Source organism: Schistocerca nitens, chromosome 3 (genome assembly GCF_023898315.1).
Source record: "Schistocerca nitens isolate TAMUIC-IGC-003100 chromosome 3, iqSchNite1.1, whole genome shotgun sequence".
NCBI classification, from domain to species: Eukaryota; Metazoa; Arthropoda; class Insecta; order Orthoptera; family Acrididae; genus Schistocerca; species Schistocerca nitens.
Window position 1 is genome coordinate 751,291,157 of NC_064616.1, and position 22,101 is coordinate 751,313,257.

A 22,101-nucleotide genomic window follows, 5' to 3' on the forward strand; every position below is an offset into this window, starting at 1 on the left:
GTGTTGTTCTTGTGGTCTTCAGTTCAAACATTGGTTTGATCCAGCTCTCCATGCTATTCTATCGTTGGCTAGCCTTTTCATCTCTGAGCAACTACTGCGATCTATGTCCTTCTGAATCTGCTTACTGTGTTAATCTCTAGGTCTCCCTCTATGATTTTTATTCCCCACACTTCCCTTGATTACTAAATTGGTGATGCCTTGATGTCTCAGAATTTGTCCTACCAACTGATCCCTTCTTCTAGTCAGGTTGTGCCACAAATTTCTTTTCTACCCACTACTATTCAGTACCTCCTCATTAGATACATGACCTACCCACCTAATCTTCAGCATTCTTCTGTAGCTCACATTTTAAAAGCTTGTATTCTCTTCTTGTCTAAACTGTTTATCGTCCATGTTTCACTTCCATACATGGCTGTTCTCCATACAAATACTTTCAGAAAGGAATTCCTGACGCTTAATTTGATACTTGATGTTAACAAATTTCTCTTCTTCAGAAACGCTTTTCTTGCCATTGCCAGTATACATTTTATATCCTCTTTACTTCAGCCATCATCGGTTATTTTGCTGCCCAAATACTAAAATTCAACTACTACTTTAAGTGTCTCATTTCCTAACCTAATTCCCTCAGCATTTCCTGATTTAATTTGACTGCAATCCATTAGCCTCATTTTGTTTTTGTTGATGTTAATCTTATATACTTCTTTCAACACACTGTCAATTCTGTTCAGGATATTAAAATCATAATATTGATGCCACTCCTTAAGTTTTAACTGTGTAGTAATTATTATTACGAAATCTGCAGACACACCCATGGGTATGTGTATTGACACAGGCTTATTATATCCACTGTGTATCCTTATCTGTGAACTCTAGCCATAGTCATTGGTCTTATGGGAAGTTTGAGAGAAAATCCACAACCAACAGGCACATGGCATCTCTTCTGCAGTCCAGTATAATCTATGTGGAGCTACTCGCAAGGGTGCTTCAGTTTAATCCATTGTGATAAATATGGTGCTGGGACTGTGCAATTTGAGTTGCATGTGTTTGCAGTCCCAGTCCACCCTCAATTTCAGCACAGATGCCCTGCTAATATGAATGTTGTTGCATCAAAGCATTCATCCTAGTCATCTCCTAGTGTGAGTAGTGCAGCAACTGGAGGATCATGTCTGGAGCATTCTGCTTCTGAGGCCAACAACAATAACCTGTCTTGAGATTTAATTGGTGTCCCAAAGAAAAATAAGTTCCCTTTTTTGTTCCATATTATCCCAGTTAATGAAGAGAAAAAAAAGGTTGAACAGGGGGGGGGGGGGGGGCAAAAATTGTGTAGTTGCATATTTTTGTGTGGTGACAGGAGGGAGTATCATGAACCAGTGGGGGGGGGGGGGGGGCGGAAGGGATTGGACTGGACTGGAGCATCATTTAAATGTCACTGTTTCATATTTTTCTTGAATAATTACAAAACAGTAGCTCCTAGTGAATATGCTTTCCAGTGAAAATTAAACTACATTAAATTTACTGCAAAAAAGTCCTATTAATTTTCCCTTGAGGACAAATACATTTCACATTACAGGAGATGGAAGATGGCAGATTATTAAAAATAGTGTTTTAATAGTAGAAAATTACTGCTTACTGTTGGATGAAGTGGGTAAAAGAACAAATATTAAATGTGTGTACCATGTGTTTGTGCAGTAGAGCTATAATAAGGGATATATTATGTTCTGGGGGTGTAATAAGGTGGTGGGGGTGGATGGTAGCAGTGGAAGGGGAGGTAGGTCACCAGATTGTAGTCATTCAATCCCCCCCTCCTAAGGTTTGCAAACTGAAGTATGAGCTGGTGATTTCCCACTATACCTGCCCCACTATATCACAAGAAGCAACTACATGGTGCTTCATGAAGTTATACTGACCCTGTGCAGCACACTTTATGAAGCATTGGTGATATAGTGTGCAGACATGTCTTGGGGGGGGGGGGGATTTTCCACAAAGTGCATTAGTACTTTGGAATACAGGTATGAATTACTAATAATACTAACACAAGAAATGCATATGGACATAATCTAAATAAATCTTTGCCAGAGTCATCTGGTGTGGCAGCTGTAGCATTTTTCCAGAAAAAGAAACTCCCCCCCCCCCCCCCTTAAGAGTGCTTCTTGATTTTCATTTTTCAGGGAAACTGTAGAGTCCTAGCATTTCATGCCCACTCCTCTTATGTGAGTATAAAAAATAATGTCAATCAACCCATCATTATATAATGGAATTACTTTCATTTTATTAATTGAGTACTTATTTGCGGCTGCAGTTTGCAGTTGTTATGTGAGTTGCTATGTAAGAATGTTGAACAGCTGGATATTTCAATTATCTACCACAGTGAGGAGTCTGTTCGAAGTGTAACATGCTGTCAATATGTATTCTACAATGTCAATCTTATTGACTCCACTATCACTGGCTGGAATACTTTTCACAGCATGAGGGGTATCACATGGACCCAAGGCTCAGTTCTCTCAACATCTGATGAGGCCCATAGGCTTCACCTAGGTGTTATGGAACTTCATATATATCAGCATAAGTCAAGCAATGCATTACTGCAGATTACTGTTCTAGACTTGAATGTGATTAGTCCTTCTGTCAAGCATATTCACACCCACCTTGGAAGATAAACTGCGAATATGTGGTAAGTGGCTCTGCTAAGTGCAGTCCACTCTTCAACTGCCAGAAATTCATGAATGGAAGAGATTTAAGCAGTCTACCAATAATACAGTTAATAGTGAGAAAAGTGCAGTAATTTTTTGGTCATTCATTAAGTCACTGCCAAATGTCCACAACACAATAACACAGCTTTAGAATATGCTGTCAAGAGCAGCAAGGTTCCACATTTACCAATCCAGTCCCTTTCCCACAACACTACATAGGTTCCTGACAACATCACACTGAGAAATAATGCACTTCTCAGCCACTGTTTATAGAAATGTACTTTACATATAAGATCACTTAACAACTCCAAATAAGCACTCACTTCATAAACTGAAAGTAGTCACACTACATAAATGTGAGCTCAGTGAAGCTCTGTTGTCTGCTCACTTAAGAGAACTGGACAGAAAATGCTGTTGATGTATCTGTCTGTAAACTGAAAAGTAAGCAGTGCTCATGGTAAGGAAAATTGCCTTCTCCAAAAGGATGCTACAGCTACTGTACAGGATGACTCTAGCAATTTAGAACAGTGTTCAGAGATTTACTTAGATTCTATCCATAAGAAAGTAGACTAATGTAGTTAATTACAAACAGCTTCATACAAATAAGTGATCTGCCTGCTCATCACTGTGCAGTCATATTTAATAGCCATGTGAACATCTGGCGTTGTCCATCAAAACTGTTTGTGCTGCTCATATTGATGTTGTCTTCCAGTGGGGTATGAGAGATTTCATTTTGAAAGGGGAAAAGTCTGCTTTTTTGTGCAGTGCTCCATCAGTCGCATCTTAGGTTTCTCACCGTGTAGAATGAGCTACTATTAACATTTTTTCATTCCATTGTTTGATGTTTTCTCTTATGTCCAGTTTAAACTTCTTTTATGTTCTTCCTATATCTTGTGCATCTACTTATCTACAGCTCATGTTCTCACAGCCATCAAGGACATAATGTCACAGAGATGGGTGTTGCTTCTGCATTTGAGGGTAGCAGATTGTAAAATTCTCATCCATAAGTTACGATTTAGATTTTCTGTTGTTTCTTTACTTAATTTAGATGAACACTGATATAGTTCCTAAAGTAAAGCCATTCCAGTTGGATTATTTTCCAGTTGCTTGTCCAGATAACCTGGTGCTCCAGCTCTATATATAATCACCTCTGTTACTAAGAAATGGGGGTCTGATTCCTGTCTACTCATTCTGATTCAGAGTTTCTTTGATTTCCTCAATTCAGTTGAGGTAATTGCCACAATGGTTCCTTTGAAAAGGACATGACCAATTCTCTTGGCCATTCATGTCCAACCTGAACTTCGTCTCTACCTGTTATGCCCTCATTATTGATGGGATATTAAACCCTAACCTTACTTTCTTTTTTGTAAAACTCATCTCTGTATGAATGTAACATAAACTCTAAATAAAAGCAGAAACAATAAGTACTAATGTTTTCTTTTTGTGCACAGGTTTCCTCCACCTAACCACCACATGCTGATATCTGTTGTCATTTCAGATGAAAAATTTCGGAATGCAGAATGTTCCATATCTCCAAAGCTTTTGTTACCATTTGTTAGTTTATATGGTGTGATGTAGTAATATAAAGCAATGTTTAATTTTTTCTCGGATACATATCATCTCACATTAACTAAATGTCTAAAAAAATATAATCTGTACTGTGTTGGATGAACACATTACTAGCTATAACTTTTATTGTTTTAATGTTCACAGACGTGTCGAGAAAATGTCCTGCAAGTGAATGGCCACAATACTGGAATACCTACAGTGCGTGAAGCAAATGTGCGTCGTACACGCCGCTTGAGTGTGACTAGTGACCAACTGATTTCTTCAGCACCTCCAATGCGACACATCAAAAGTGATGCCAAAGATACATTGGTGACTGTTAGTACAAATATTGATCTTATAAAATTTTACTTAATATTACAGTCATTGTGTGATAATGTGAGGTACTTGCAAAATGAAACTTTGAAAATAATTAAGAGTTGTATATTGATGCTCAGTTAGATTAGAGTATTGCATGTGAAAGGTATACATCAGGGCTTGGCACAGTTTTGATTTCTCAGTAAGCTCCAGTTTTGTTTTATTAGCTGTCAGGATTATGATGTATCATTCTGATGTAGTGGCATAGCATCAAGTGAATAACTGTCTATAGTGTAGCCTGGAACACACAATTGCTGTGGAACTCTGACACTGATGAGCTGTTCATTCTTTGGTACACGTGAAGTAACCTCACCTCTGGAACATGTTCAAAAACTGGAAACATTCTGTGAGCTGACTAGTTGTATTGTTTGCTGCATGACAGTTTAGAAATAGAGCATGTAACAGCTTAACATTTAAAACATGTGACATTGTCATTGAAGACTAGCAGTATGAAGCTGTTTGTCAGTAAATACATTAGTCTTATAAAAGCGGACAAGAAAATATTAGGAATTCTAAAATGAAATCCATTTGCTGTAAATCAGTGTGACATTTTCCTTGGATCAGTCCCTTTTGAAGAAGAAATTCAATTACAAAGTGTACAAAAGTATAAGGTTCCTACATGTCTTGCAACAAAAATCTTTGACACTACCTATATCACTAATACAACTGGCTTTCTCATTCTGCAAAGTGATGGTTGTCTTCTGATGGTTCCTTTTTCTGAGTACTCTCTTGATTCACTGTATGGATTTAGGAGTGTTGCTGTTCATGTATTGTCTTGGCCCATTCATATGAGCTGTTGCTTCTATTAAATGGAACGGGAATTTATACATTTATATTATATTGTGAAATAAAATACTTCTGTGATTTATATCTGATCCAGCTAGAACTCAAAACAAATAAGATAATAATTTCTTCATGTCCAGTTGCTTGCCATTTAATGACTTTTACAATCCATTGAGCATCTACATCTATGTCTACATCTACATCCATGCTCTGCTAGCCACAGTATGGTGCATGGCAGAGGGTATCATGTAGCCCTATTAGTCGTTTCTCTCTTTGAATGTTCTTTATGGTGGACTGTTCAACAATTAAATAATGGTTGTTGTTTAAAAAGTGAACTATGGATGTAAAAAATTGCAACTGACAACACTTACCTCTGAGTGCCTTCAAGAAGTGCATTCAACAATAGTGTAAAAGAAAATGGAAAGGACACTTTCCACAGAATTGGTGTACTGTTTGACTTGTGGAGATACATTCAAATTCACAGTTATCTGGATGCCAGCAGGTAATACAACTTCACCTGCAATCACCTTAACCAAATGGTAATGATAGTACTGCTATGTTCTTATTGGTCGCCTTCATGGTTATTTTTACTTCAGCACCATAATCTCAGTTCAAATGCCAAATTCAGTCTTCTTATCCATGCCACTTATGCTGTAGGCAGTAGCACAGTAGGGTACCATGAGTGGAAATGTAAAGGTCCTTTTATATGCTGTTTTTCTGTTCTAGCATGCCATGCCACACTTTTGTGCTCTGTGGGATTCAATTCCTGTGTAGTACAGGTCTTCTTACCAACTTTATCCATGCACTATCATGAGCAGTTACATTAGAGACATCTACCTTGTCGCTTATTGCTCTATCTTTGGCCCTAATAGTGGTGGCAATGGACAGTAGCGTGGATCCCATACGACATAAAAAGTGTTGGTGAGCCATTGTTAATTATGATCACTCACAACAACCCACAACTCAAAGAGATTGGTCAGAGTTGCGGTCAAGGTATCAAGGCACGCACATCCCTCTCAGAGTTGCCTTGGGATTGAGCACAGGTGAGCTGGAGAGGGTGGGGTCTGGGATCCAAGTCATTAGGTCACATGAAAGTGTCCTCATGTTTGTAGAATGGTCTACAGACCTTTCTGACATACGTTGGAAGCAGTGGGATAGTGGGTAGTCTTGCTGAAGTTATATGTCTCCTATGATGTGCTGTAAGTCAATAAATGGCTACACATGATCAGATAGCTGACTCTAATGTCATTCACCAATGAGACAGTGACATCTATATGAGAGGCGCCATTTCATCTCATGTAAACATCCCCTACATGAGAATACCTTTGCCACGGTGCTTTGTTGGAAATTAAGGTTCATCTCCTCATGTGGTTTGCAGTGTACTTTTGCACTACCATTGGCATGTGCCACAACTTGTCAGTACAGGCAACCTCTTCTCAGGTCTCAAGCATCCAGTAGTGGTGTTCTGCACCTTTGCACATCTCTGTGGATGTAGTGAATGGAGGTACATTTGAGGGTCAGTGACTTCTTTCCCCATAGCAACGAGATGGTTCTGGAAGGAATGCCTATTTTCAGATTATTAATGTCCAGCACTGAATTGGCAACTGACTTGCTACTCTAAGGAGTTTATATCCACTATTGTAATCCATTATAGTTAACAGCCATACCTGTCATCAACACATTACTGCTCACAGCATTTGACTTAAATTGTAGCAGATTTGTTGTTGAATCTTGGAACACATTCTGAACTCAAACACAATGAGGTATCTCAAACAGAGTGACCTCCTCCATGCCAACAAACACAGATTTCAAAAACATAAATCATGTGAAATCGAACTCACATTTTTCTCACAGGACATCAAGAAAGACATGGATCAAGGCAGTCAGGTATTTCTTGATATTAAAAAAACACTTGACTCAGTACCACACCTACACTTATTATCAAAGGTACAATGACATGGGGTATCAGACAAAATATTTGACTGGAGTGAAGATTTCTTGTTAGGGGGGGACACAGAATATTATCTTGGATGGAAGTTCATTGAAAGATGTAGAAGTAATTTCAGGTGTACCAGAGGAAGTATGTTGAGTTCTTTGCAGACAATATTAATAGTAACTTCAGACTTTTTGCAGATGATACTATTATCTACATTGAAGTGCAGTTTGCATGAAGCTGTACAAATATTCAGTCAGACCTTGATAAGATTTCTAAGTGGTGCAATGGTTGGCAGCTTGCTTTTAATGTTCAAAAATGTAAAACTGTGCACTCCACACACACACAAAAAAAAAGTATCCTATGAAAATAACATTAGTGAATTACAATTAGAATCTGTAAACCCATACAAATACTTGGGTATGACACTTAGTAGGAACATGAAGTGGAATGATCGCATATGCTGTTGTGGGTAAAGCAAGTAGCAGACTTGTTTATTGGTAGAATACCAGGGAAATGCACTCGGTTTATAAAGGAAATTGCTTACAAATCACTTGTGTGACGACACATTCTAGAATATTGCTCAAGTGTGTGGGTCCTGTACCACATAGGACTAACAGGGAGTATTGGATCAGGGTGTATACGACCCAGGAAATCCGGGAAAAACCCGGGAATTTTTCGGGATCCCGGGAATTTTTCGTTGTTTTAGCTTTCAGTTAAATTTTGACTTTTAAGGATTGATTCTCTAGCAAAGAATGTTACTGTATCCTGTTACTGGAGAATGATACTACAGCAATAAAATATAAATGAGAGGAAAAAATAAAACTTTAGGGGCAAAGGAAATGTGCAATTTACAACAACAAAACACCGTGCACGCACAAGCATTTGCAAGTAGCAAAAATATGTCAAAGGCCGTAGGGCAAATACTATGTAATTCTTCGTAACAATAAACTGCTTGCTATGAGCATGACATCACAACTGTTCACATTAGGTGCGTTTGACCAGTTGCCAGCGGGCTGTTGCGCATGCGCAGTTGACTCGCGTATAAACTGTACCTTACAAGAGAACCTCCCCATCGCACCCCCCTCAGCTTAGTTATAAGCTGGTGCAGTGGATAGGCCTTGAAAAACTGAACACAGATCGATCAAGAAAACAGGAAGAAGTTGTGTGGAACTATGAAATAATAAGCAAAATATACAAACTGAGTAGTCCATGCGCAAGATATGCAACATCAAGGATTGTATGAGCTCAAGAGTGCCGTGGTCCCATGGTTAGCGTGAGCAACTGCGGAATGTGAGGTCATTGGTTCAAGTCTTTCCTCGAGTGAAAAATTTACTTTCTTCATTTTCGCAAAGTTATGATCTGCCCGTTCGATCATTGACGTCTCTGTTCACTGTAATAAGTTTAGTGTCTGTGTTTTGCGACCGCACTACAAAACCGTGCAATTAGTAGACGAAAGGACGTGCCTCTCCCGTGGGAACTGAAAACATTTGATCGCAAGGTCATAGGTCAACCGATTCCTCTACAGGAAAACGTGTCTGATATATTCCATACGACACTGGTGATGGCATGTGCGTCACATGACAGGAATATGTTGTCGACCCACCTAACTTGTACACTTGGCGAATGGGTAAAAACATTTTTCTACCTTGCCCGATTTAGGTTTTCTTGTGGATGTGATATTCACTCCCAAGAAAGTGATGAAAACATAAGAGTTTGTCACATAAACTGAAAATAAAAAATTGAAAATTTTCACTCGAGGGAAGACTTGAACCAAGGACCTCTCGTTCCACAGTTGCTCACGCTAACCACGGTGCTCCTGAGCTCGTATGGTCCTTGATGTTAATTATGTTGCGCATCAACTACTCAGTTTGAATATTTTGCTTATTTTTTCGTAGTTCCACACGACTTCTTCCTGTTTTCTCGATTGATCTGTGTTCAGTTTTTCAAGGCCTATCCACTGTGCCAACTTATAACTAAATCTGAGGGGGGTGCGATGGGGAGTTTCCCTTGTTAGTACCTTCTCCCGCTTCCCGCTACTTGAAGTTTGGCTGTTAGCCGTAGCGGCAGTAGCAGCAAGCAGCCAGATGCAAAAGAGAAAATTTTTTTCTCGCGCACCCTAGCTGCCAGATTCGCGCATGCGCAGAGTTACTCGAGTTGTAGTTGGGAGGGGGTTAGTCTCCACCTAACCCCCCATTTGCGTTAACTGATTTCGCTGCTTCTCTTCGTGTACAGCTCCCACATCAAATGAAAACAAAACGGATTTCTGTGGCCGGGAGCTATCAAGTGAATTAAAATACATTCACATAATTACGGAGGGCAAAAATATATTATTAGTTTCAGTTTTCTTATTTTATTTTATTTCCAAGTTAGTAGCAGTCAAGCATTAATCGCCTTGCAGAAGAATGAAGTTATTTTTGCAAGTTTGCTAAAGAAATTTGGCTTTATTAATCTTTCCGCTGAGGCAATCATTTTATTTGAAACGAAGTGTTTCATTCTACAGTATTGGCTAGTTCCAACTGTTCGCTGAATTTCAAGTGCACGTTATCATCTTCTGCCATGTATGGCATTATGCCATAATAAAGAACCAAAAATGAGGTTGTAAAGTACTGGTTCTCCAAGAAAATTTACATCCCAAAAACGACACTGAAAAGCTTAATATCAGATGGGACCTACCTCATTGTGAATCTGGAAAAAGGCAATTTGCAAATGGTTCAAATGGCTCTGAGCACTAAGGGTCTTAACTTCTGAGGTCATCAGTCCCCTAGAACTTAGAACTACTTAAACCTAACTAACCTAAGGACATCACACACATCCATTCCCGAGGCAGGATTCGAACCTGCGCAGCTCCAGACTGTAGCGCCTAGAACCGCTCGGCCACTCCAGCCGGCGGCGATTTGCACTTTAAGCCGAATTATGCATTTTAGTATGGTTTACGAAGTTCCGATGCTCTTTGGAGTATACTCTGGTGCCCTGTTTCTTTTATGATGTAATGTAAGCTCTCTTAGTGATTTATACACACGAACATGTGGGCGTCCTATACCACTGCAGTTGCACACGCACAATAATGCCTGTTTTCTGGCGCTCTCTGGCAACTGGTAAATCGAACCTATTTCTAACAGTCTCCGGATAGAATTGCGAATGATGGTTAGAAAAGCGTTACTTTCAAAGTAAATTTCTTTTTAAGCAAGATGAATTATGTTACGTGTGAGAAAGTGGGATGGATTTCTAAATCACAGAGCGTTCGAAACTGAACGGTTTGAGGACCAGCCACTTACAAGAATTTCGAGTCGAGACATTTATGTCATAATTTTAAATTTACTGGCATATTTGTGTGATGTATCTTAAAGTATAAGACATGCAAAAAAATATCAATATTACATGTGAAAGCTTAGCTTCTGTTGTAGCGTGTTAATCTTAGAGACCAACATTATATGTGAAAGCTTAGCTTTTCTTGTAGATATACGGTACTGTGTACATTAATGTAAACTGTTAATTTTTCCTCTGTGTGTGTTCGAGCTACGTAACCAGTGATCTTGGTATTGGCTGACTATAACACGTGTCCTGTGCTCTGAATAGCTGCTGTCATCGGCTGGCAAGAGCCCGTGGCATGAGATATGACTGGCTTACAAAAGGACATCACAACCTCGGTTTCAACGTTGCGGAACTAATGCGATGTGGTTGGTGCAATTAGAATTTATACTTCGTAATACGAAAATATGCAGCATATATGTTGCTGCAAATCAATGGTCTTTCCAAAACTTGTCTCTTTTTTTAATTAAAAGTCTCTCCAAAACTTCACTTCTCCGTCTTTTCGTTGTGCCCCCCCCCCCCCCCCTCCCGCCTTCTTGATTCCCAAAACCAAGTGTCACATGAAGAGGGGAAGTTGTTAATCTCAGCCCATAGAATGTGTGTTTCCAGTGTGATTTCGTACCAGTATGATAATCCAGAAATTTCGAACACACAGTTTTACATATTGTGTTTGCCCAGTGTTCTGCTGTTGGTGGTGAAGTTTCATCTTGCTTTGTACATAGTGATGAATTGTTTTCTCTCTAAATCCATTTTCAGAAAACATTATTTTACTGACAATTTTCGTTCTGTTGCTGTGCCTTTAGAGAAGCTAATTAAATGCTTGCATCATCAGCAAAGACATTTATTTTTGTCTTCTCAGTATGAAATGGTACATCAGTACTGATCTGTGCTCAGTTAGATGTATACACTGCAGGGCCTATTCCTTTGGACACGCATGCACATCTGAAGGTAGACTGAAACATTCTTCGTAACAACACAGGCACTATAATGTTGTAGTTAACAATTTATTTCAGCAAAACTTAAAAAGTACTTTGTCATTAGTGAGTCAGTGTTGTGGGAAATGTTTAACCTAACAAAACCAACAGATAAATTTCGGAGTAGACAATGTTTTCTTCAGTCAGCAGAAATTCAAGATGAAGCAGACATCATCCCAGAATACAAGTCAATTAAAGACAGTAAATTCAGGAGATGCAATCAATAAAGCTCATATAAATTTCGTGGTTTCTGAAACTACAATTTCAAGGAATCAGAAACAGTAAATACAATGAAAACAGTTCAGAATTAAGACAGGCACTGTGCATACTGGAATACTGTGCATACTGGAAAATATGATGAAAGTTAAGGTAGGAACCAGGTGAATAAAAAATTCCAGCTGTAAGTGTAATGAATGGTGAGCTAGCAAAATGTGTTGTTATACCTGGCTGCACTATGTGATAGCACATGGTGAACTTGCATCCACCTTCATAGCACTGATGATGAACTCCTGCCATTATTTGTCACATATGATATGTTTTATCTCTATGGAATCAGAATTTTAGTACCATAAGTTTAGATGAAGTAGTTAAAGAGGTTTCCTGCATGGTGAAATATCATTCTGGAGGGGTGGGGGGGGGGGCAGAATTAGGATTTTCATCAAAATATTGTTGTATCTGAAAGGTTCAGATGTTCTTCCATACAGTAATTGATAATTGAGAGAATTACAAATCTGTTAGAGTCACTTCTCTGCTAGAGTTCCTGCATGCCTACTCAACTGAATACTTAAAATATTATGTACAAAGAAATTTGTTTCTAATGAAAAGTCCTTTTTTGTGGAGGCATCTATTTGTAGTAGATTTTATAGATTTTTGAATGTAGTGATAAACGTGATCTCTGAGAGGACTGTACAGTAAAAGGAATTAAAAATGAAAGAGAAAATAATGTTTAAAGAAACTTAAAAATGAGGAATTACTGGAGAGTAACACTGCACTTCTCTCCTTCAGTTTTTCTTTTTAGTGCCATTTCTTTGGATGTTAAATGCTGATTCAAATTCTGGTGGACATGCAAGTCTTCTACTTGCATCCATCTTATCTAAAACAAAGTGATACTGTTTTTCTTCGGTCCTCTATTGCTTTATGACTCATTTTCTGTTGCTTTTGCATTTGTGGCCATCCTTTCATGAATATTTTTTTGCTCATTAGTTTAATTGGTATTGTATTTAGTCTGTGTCTTTCTTGACACCTACTATATTTGGTCTAGGTTTAACTCTATAAAAATCGACGAGAAGCAGTTATTTTATTCTTGATACATAGAAATAAGAGTTATTCACTGTTGTCAAGCCCATAAACTGTAGTCTAGTAGATCATTGAGATAATTAATAAAACTGTGCATATGATACATGATGCATGGGCTCTTTATTTACCCTCATTTTAGGTGCACATTATTTTTAGACCGTCTTCCTGTGACATGCGGTGTAAAACAAGGCTATGTACTGGCTCCCACACTCTTCTCACTTTATTTTGCAGCTGTTATGAGAGACGCGACCAAAGCCTGCAGTGGTCAGAATGAGTCTTGACTCGAGAACAGACAAAAGTGTCTTCAACATCTCTCGCCTCAGAACAAAAACTCACGTAAATAAAATATCTGTCTTAGAAATTCTTTACGCAGATGACGTATGCATGATGGCTAATTCTCCTGAAGCTCTCCAAACATACATGAACCTACTAAATGACTCCTGCAGAAGATTTGGTTTAGTCATAAGCATCACCAAGACACAAGTACTTCAGCAACCACTTAGGGGTTCCAATACAGACGGCTGCAGTGTTAAGTTGGACAACAAACGTGTCACACTTTAAATATCTAGGTAGCCAAATTAGAAGCGACAACAGAAATTGCAACTCGTATAGTCAATGCAGCCTCAGATTTTGGCAGACTGAATCACCGAGTATGGAAATCTCATGATCTTAGACTACAAACTAAAATTGCGGTCTACAAAGCAATAATGTTACCAAACTTTATGCCTCAGAAACCTGTTGATGTTATAAAGCTGACATTAGGAGGCTAGACACCTTTCGTCTTCACTGTCTGAGATCAATTCTCCACATGAAATCGGAAGACCATGTTCCAGACACGAAGATTTTGTGTCGTGTGAAATTGCCTGACATTGAAGATCTCTTAATGAAACACCAACTGAGATGGAGTGGCCGTATCATACGTATGGACGACAGTAGACTTCCCAAAGCAGTGTTCTACTCGGAGCTCTCGTGTGGAAAGCGGCGACAAGGTGGCCAACACCTGCAATATAAAGACACCATCAAATTCCACCTCAGAGGCTGTGACATTTTGAGCAGACGTTGGGAGGAGCTTGCATTACACCGATCAGAGTGGCACTCAACTGTACACAAGAGTGTGGAACAATTTGAGCATATCTGCCTAAAGAACATGGATGATAAACGAAAGCTTCGCAGTCCCAGCCTAATGACATCTATACGTATAACTCCACTGGGCAACCGTATTGCACTTCATGCGACCGGATCTTCAAACCAAAGCTCGGTTTTGCAAGCCACATCTGAGCCCACCACAATACGGACTAAACAACTGATGGATTCACTGTCGCTGGACACGGCGAGAAGGGGATGATGATGATGATGATGATGATGATGATGATGATGATGATGATGATGATGCTGTGCATATAATGTTTGTATATTTACTATAATTGTGATTTTACTGGTGGAAAACTAATAAACATCAAACACTTATGTTATTCACAGGTTTCCAAACTGAGTGAGGAGACAAAAGAGAACTGGCAAGCCACAGTTGTCCCCAATGATGACCAGATTCCAGTTTACAATGCAGTATTTGAAGGCCATCATCCATATGAAGGCAGTCCACCACCAGAACCAGAAGAGCTTCCCATGTCCGTAGACAGAGAGGATGATTTGGGTTCTGTCACTGCACCAGATCTTGCCAGTTTGTTAGAGGAAGAGGATGCCAAGCGAGAAAATGGTACAAACTATTACTGCATTTTTATGCTTTTTGATGTTTATAATATATCCTATTTTGAAAGTTTCGCACTAATATCATTATTTTCAAATCTTATGTATTTTATATAACTGAGAAATTGCTTGGTCTATGCATATAGGTGTTAATTTACTTTTTACTGACTGAGCAATATTTCATATGGACTATATTCCACAGTCTGTTATTGCTTTTGAATTCCAGAATGTTGTATTGTTGCTTCACTTATGCAGGCAATTTTCAGTACCACAAAAATTCATCAAGTTCCTTTTTTCATTTTTTGTCACGTACTGAACTGCCTTCAAAATCAACTCATTTTCTTGCAAATTACTTGGGTGATAATCACAGGAATAAATTTTTAAGGAAGGAATAATCACTTTGCCTGGCAGACAAAACAAAACCAAGAAAATAGATAGATTAACAAAAGTTACTGTAATGATGACATTAGAATTCATGTGTGCTTAGTGACTTGCCACCTTCTGAGCACAACTGGGTTGATGTTTTCCCTAAACTCTGGAAGACATATGGAAACAGCTGGAGGTGGAATGTCTTGAGTGTGGTTTGGGACACTAGTTTACTATCTGTGTGATAAATTGAAAACTAAGGCTCCAGTGTGGTATTTGACAAAGTTTTATTTATTTATTTATATATTTTTAAGCCCATTGCTCTTGACCACTCATATTTTCTGTTGGCTTGTGATAGATAATTGAAGTTTAAATTATCAAATGATGGTGTAACATTGTCTATATCCAGCAGTTTAATTCTTTCATGTAACAAATAATTTGCAATGTGCTTCTTTTCTCTGTCTTTTTTATATAAAAAAAGTTTGATCCATACCCAGAATTAATTATGTTTTGTGAGCTGTACATTTGTAGGTTTGAAAGAATTTTTAACTGTTAGAACTTTTTCAGTTTTATTTCTTAATATGTGCATGATGAGTGTTAGTGTTTGAGAGTTGCATGCTTTTCTGCAGAGTTATTATCTGGGCTACACTGCAGCTACCCAACCACAGTGGACCAGGCGTGTGACACATCTTGTGACTTCCCAACCACAGTGGACCAAGCATGTGACACATCTTGTGACTTCCCAACCACAGTGGATCAGGGATGTGACACCTCTTGTGACTTCCCAACCACAGTGGATCAAGGATGTGACACATCTTGCGACTTCCCGACCACAGTGGATGAGGGATGTGAAGCATCTGTCGGTTATTATGAGGAAAGAGGTGGTGATTTGTTGGAGACAACTTCAGTGGCTGATCCTCCTCCTCCTACTGTTGTGGCTGAACCCAGCCCCACCACAGTCACGGAGACAGAGGAAGAATGGGAGCCATTTGACCCCTATGTATTTATCAAGCAGCTGCCACCACTGACAGTGGATATGCGCGCACGTTGTCCTGCCCTTCCTCTGAAGACAAGAAGCAGTCCTGAGTTTTCACTTGTCTTGGATCTGGTAGGCTGTCTTTCTACTACCTGTAATTGATTTCACATATGTGTTTGTCACCATGTTATTTTTAAGTAATTTCTATTTTAAAGCCCTGTTTTCTTGAAAGTGGATAATTATTTCTACAGAAATGTTACCATCATGTTATTTTGGCTGTTAGTGCTGCTACAGTTAATAGTACATTTAATCCGTCAAGCTAAAAGTTTCCATGCTTGAGTCTAGTCTACTGGTGGTAGTTTACACAGTTGGCTGATACAGGAATGCAGAATTTTATTTAAAGTGTTCTATCACAGCAATTATTTGTCAGATGTTAATGAAATTTCCAGGGATTGCTAATGATAGACCTTTATTATGTTTAAAACATACACAATCACATAAAATTAACATTCAATGTGTTATACTTTAAAGCAGTCTTCAAAACAAATTCTTACACCACAGTCTTTTTGATAGCTTGATACACAATAAATGCATTGTGCGCCGAAATATTTCATAGCATTATAAATATATTCACACTCAACTTTACATATTTTTCTTCATGAAAGATTTTAGTTCCTGATTTCTTCCATCTTGTTTGCTTTCTGACAAAGATATCGGTGTTGTGCCAGCACAGATATCCATACACTTAGTTGAAAAAGTGATAGGGCCCATGATCAACAAATGACAGAGCAATACAGTTTTACCTACTAGACTGCAACTGGTGAGTATGTGGTAGGATTACCACCAGTGCAGATACAAGTATGTGCTCGAGTTCCTGGCTTGAGAGATTAAGATCACTATTGCTGCTATTGCAATCAATAGTTTCACTTTTCAGCAGTAGATCTCATTGGTGCAAATTCTGTGTTTCTTGCTGTAGAAATAGTATTTAAACACTAAATAGTAAATATTAATAATTATAAGAATAATAGCAGCAATCATTTTGGTAGAAATATCAGTTTGTAACTGGTACAATAACAGTGGTGGTAATAATAATAACATGTCATAATATGCTATTAAAACACATAACTGCGATGATGATTCTTCAGGCTGTGCATGATTAGTTGAATCAATTTCTGCTAACAATGCAAAACTTCTGTTGTTGCACCATAAGCAGAAATAGAGACATGTTTGTACAGCATTGTCTGAATGTCTTTCTGTATCTTGGAAAAAATGAAATTTTGTCATGGTAATGGCTTATTAAAATTGACAATATCATCTTTATAATTACTGGGCCCTTGAGATTCACACTTTTGGAGCCAGAGCAAGGAGACTCCCCCCCCCCCCCCCCTCGCGCGCACACACACACACACACACACACACACACACACACACACACACACAGTCTTCTTCTCGCCTCACTATCTCCACTTGACAGAACTGTGTGATATAGAAGACATTCTGAAAATGGTAGCATAGTTTGCATGTTTAGGTTGAGAAGTCATAGATAACAGCATAAATGAAACATTTCTTGAAATGGCAGATAATTTTCTGTTCAGCAATAAGCAGTATTAATTTACTGTTTCAAAGAAAGAAACACAGTGATAAACAATTGTTTCAGCTGTGCGGGGGTATATCACTTTAAGGCACTGGTAGAGAAATGATTAAAATTTATTGGTTGCTGATGTTCGAAATTTCATTGTGTAGTTTCTGTTGTTTGTCAGTGTTTTGTCCATTCATACTAGGAAGACTATCAGTTTTGCTGTCTGTTTCAGGATGAAACTCTAGTGCATTGCAGCCTGCAAGAATTAGAGGATGCATCGTTCAGTTTCCCTGTGGTTTTCCAGGAGAACAGTTACACTGTTTATGTGAGAACCAGACCATTCTTTAGGGAATTTTTGGATAAAGTGTCATCTATGTTTGAAGTTATCCTCTTTACTGCATCAAAGAAGGTGTATGCTGACAAGCTCCTAAATCTTCTAGATCCATTTAGAAGATGGATAAGGTCAGTCAACTATTACAATGAGTTGTGATTATTGTTTTCAGCTGATGCTGTATGGACACTGGAATTTCATGTAAACCATAATTTTGTGCTTTAATCTATTTTTAATTTGTTATTTTTGTACATGGTATGTGAGGCACTCTTAAGGAGTATCACTTGGACAAAGAGAAAAATAACAGAAATGCAGAAGAAGAGGGAAAGTGGTGAATAAAAATTTTCTCAGACTTTGAGCCATGCCAAGCCATTAAAATGACATGAGTTTTTTACCAAGTACACCTTGGCCACTGTCAAATGGAAATAACTGCTGTTGGGCTGCAGTTATTCTATCTTCCAGCTGTGATGACACTGGTGCCCACAGTATGGCATGTATGGATGTATGTTGCCTCCATGTGACCTCACAATTGCTAGATCCCATGCCATGCTAAGCTGTATACTACTGTCTGTATTAAGCATTTGTCCATAGTTTTTATTTCAAACTGTTGCAGGCCCGTTTAGGAGTCAAAAACATCGCCTTAAATGTAGTTCCATTTAAGCCTAGTTGTATCTGTCATTACATTGATGACACATTCATCGTCAGGCCCTAGGGACATGAAAAACTCAACAAATTTCTGGTATATTACAACAGCATTAACAGCCATGCCAGGTTTACTATGGTGGTAGAAACAGAAGATGCTTTGCTTTTTTTGAGATTCTTGTTTACCATAAATGAAGTGAAAGCCTTGACTACAGTGTATACAGAAAGCCAATGCACACTAACCATTACTGGCATGTGCTCAGCCATCATTACTTGGGTCACAAGCATGTTGTGATACAGAATGTTGTCTAATTTGTTTATGATTTGAGTCAGAACTCCTTAGTTATGTATTAGCAGAAGTTGGTAGAAGTCAGTTTATTTTGTGCTGCAAGTGTTTTCTGTTTGGCAGCTGCAAACATTAATATCTAAACATAATGTACTTGCGTGTGCAGCAGCCATTATGAAGTGATTGTTGTGCTGTGTCATACAATGCCATACTGTGCCATTCCAAAGCAGTAAGCACATTTGTAGTGCCAACACTGCCTGCAGAAAGTGCACCTTGTTCATCTAACATCAACACATTCATAGTGTCTATATTTTGGGTATCAGTGGATGTAGCTTACATCCTCCTCTCTCTGCATCCCACAGAAAATAGGGTCAAGACACCATGAACAAATAAAATAGTACATTGTGCAAGAACTGTGTATAGATGCCCATTAGTTACATTCTGAAGGGGCACATGATCAAAACAATTTTCTTGCCCTCCATCAAAAATGTGCATATTATAGAGACCAGTAAAAGATGTGACAGGTCTCAGAGTGCCTGGGGTTTACAAAATACCTTGTGAGTGCAGACAAGTGTTATATCAGACAAATAGAGCACACTGAAAAACAATACAGGGAGGAGCACGAGACGTGCTCTCACCTTAGCTGCCTTGGAAATTGTGCTTATTTCTGATCATGCCAAGGAAAACAGTCACCAGTTCAAGTTTGACTACATCTGTGTGGTGACTCTCATTAACAGCCTTTGGTACAGTGTAACCAAAGAAACTATTGAAATAAAAATGATGGACAACATTCTTAATGGAGATGGCAGTGAACAGCATAGTATACCATGGGGTCAAGTGAATGCTGACACAATGCACCTCTGCTGGATGGAGACAAACAACCTAATAAGGTCAGAGCAGGATAGGGAACATCGAATCAAACAAATTTTCCAAATAACCAAACATTGGACATGCACCATTCTGGGGCTTTGGCCATAAAATGTTACCTAGTCACCCATGAGTGTGTGGAAGTGTTTGCATTTAAACTAAATTGCCTGTTTCGCTAAAGAGTGCAGTTAACAACTAAATTAGTTGAAGGTAATGGAGTCAGCTAATCAGTCAGAGCTAGGTAAACATTAAATTCCTACTCTTGGCTGATTGTGCTGGAAGCATATTTTCTGTGATGTTTACTGTGTAAAGCTTGACTATTAAATCAGGTATGCTAAAAGTACTGTAATGTCATCAATTTCTTAAGCTGTACCACAGAAACAGCACAGCAGTAAGATAGTTGACATTCGGCCCTAGACAGTGGTGAAAAAGAAAACAGAAATTAAGTTTTAAGGACTTTTTTTTCAAAGCACAATTTTTTCAGCAAGTGCTCCAAATTCCTGCCCCCAACATTTCTACAAAGCATGATATCTACAGCATAAGACAGCCACAGCTCAGTCAAACAAACCTGCACTGCTAGACACAACCAAACATGTTGGCTTACCAGACAAACTTCACTCTCTCACTGCTGAGTGGCTGTCGTTTTCTGGCTGTAGCTCAACAATGCTGGATTCCTGACCTATGATTATGTTCCCTATTAGCAGACCAACAACAGTCATTTCCACTTGACAATGGATAAGGAGTACTTGGTCAAAAGTTAATGCCATTTTAACTACTTGATGTGACTGGGAATTTGCTAACATTTTATTGAAGGTTAACTGCCATGACAATGCATTCACACTTCTATGTGGAATTTGTGAAGTTTATTACTCTTAACCTTTTTATAATTGTTCTTTAATGTTTGTGTATTGCACATTAACCAGATTGAGCAGATATTCTGGACTTGTTCTGTGGTTGTCAAATTTGAAGCATAGTGCTGGACTTCTACATATTTCTGTAATTTTCATGAAACATTATGTGCAGATTTTCTTATCTAATGTTGGCTGCTGGCACTTACTTTCTAATTCAGATGTTCAATCATGGATACTTGATATACATGGTATATCGTAATTAATGGCATAAATACATACTGTTGAAAGTACACGATAAAATGCATATTTTAAAAGCTACGGGCATTATCTTTCATACGGCAAGCTCATTGCTTTCCATATTGTGGGAGGAGGTAGTATGGACCAAAACAAGAAAAAAAGTCCACTAAACATGGGCTCTAAATTGCATACCTTAAGAGCTGTGAGCATTTGTTCAGTAGAAGAGATATGTTTCAAAGTACTGAAGATGAAGTAGTGCTCATAGCTCTTAATGTATGTGTTTTAGAGCACATGTTTACTGATACTTTTTTGCTTCTCAATTGTATGTGTTGTGTTACAACGTGTTGTGATACAACATGTATATTTTTCCCAAACAACTGCTGTTAAACCATTTATTTATGGTATAAGTAGTTTTGAGGGTTCAGCTCTCATTTTTCAAATACCTCAAAGATCGCTTGTAACTTTTTTAAAGCCTTCACTAGCCATTGCTGTGCTGAAGATCTGAGATGAGCTTATGTAGGGCATTACATTTTGATTTCAAAGTAAGCAAACTTGACAAAATATTAATGCTGTGCTGTGCTTAAAACCGTGTAACACTGCCTCTAGTCTTGATAATGGCCTCAGTTCAGTGAGGAAGAGAGAGAGTCACAAGTTCCTTCAGGTAGCCACATCCCGATAAAGCCACTCATTGGTGAGTGATCCCATAGAGCTGTTGAATTGAAAGGATGTTGGTTGCTATGTTTCACCCACTGTTCCAAATTGTCACAGACATTTTTTATGAAACTAAGAAAGCATGATATAGTGAGACAGTCAAGGTGCAAGGAGGGTGCCTAAGTGTTCATCAAGCTTGGAACATAGGCATAAGCGAATGTGGCTGTTGTCATATTGGAATCTGATAAACATTTCCTTAATTAATTAGTTTCATCTTCCGCAGCTAATATGTACGTTAAATCATAATGATGAGGAGCAAGTCACCGAGAATGTTGAAATAAATATCTTGATATGTGTTCACAGTAGCCAGAATGAGTGGGTTGAAGCTTTAGTTTGAAAAAACTCCCCCAAAACCACTCAACCTCCTTCAGCATAAACTACTCCCTCCACAGGCTTTGGACCATCAGTGTACTCATTACCTAGCATTGCTGGAAAAAGAGACAAAATTGCAATAATTGCAATAATTTGCAATTATTTGATCACACTTCATGCCTCCAGTCAGCTACTGTCCAGCATCTGTGGTGTTTGGCGCACTGAAGATGTGCAGGTTTATGTGCCACCATGAGCAATGCCCTTCTATGAATTACACGATTTGAAATGTCCATTGTGTGCAATTCCCTTTGCAGTGTCCCATTGAAAA

The 22,101-nt window shown here is 38.5% G+C and overlaps 1 protein-coding gene across 5 annotated transcripts in view; it reads left to right on the forward strand.

The window, feature by feature from the left end:
• The window catches only part of LOC126248751 (uncharacterized), a 308,443-nt gene that overhangs the window by 259,586 nt on the left and 26,756 nt on the right, over positions 1-22,101 (forward strand). For all 5 annotated transcript variants that reach the window (XM_049950090.1, XM_049950089.1, XM_049950093.1 and 2 more), the window contains 4 exons: positions 4,404-4,574; positions 14,391-14,625; positions 15,611-16,089; positions 17,769-17,998. In XM_049950090.1, coding sequence (XP_049806047.1) covers positions 4,404-4,574; positions 14,391-14,625; positions 15,611-16,089; positions 17,769-17,998 — 1,115 coding nt within the window. The remainder of the gene's footprint in view (positions 1-4,403; positions 4,575-14,390; positions 14,626-15,610; positions 16,090-17,768; positions 17,999-22,101) is intronic.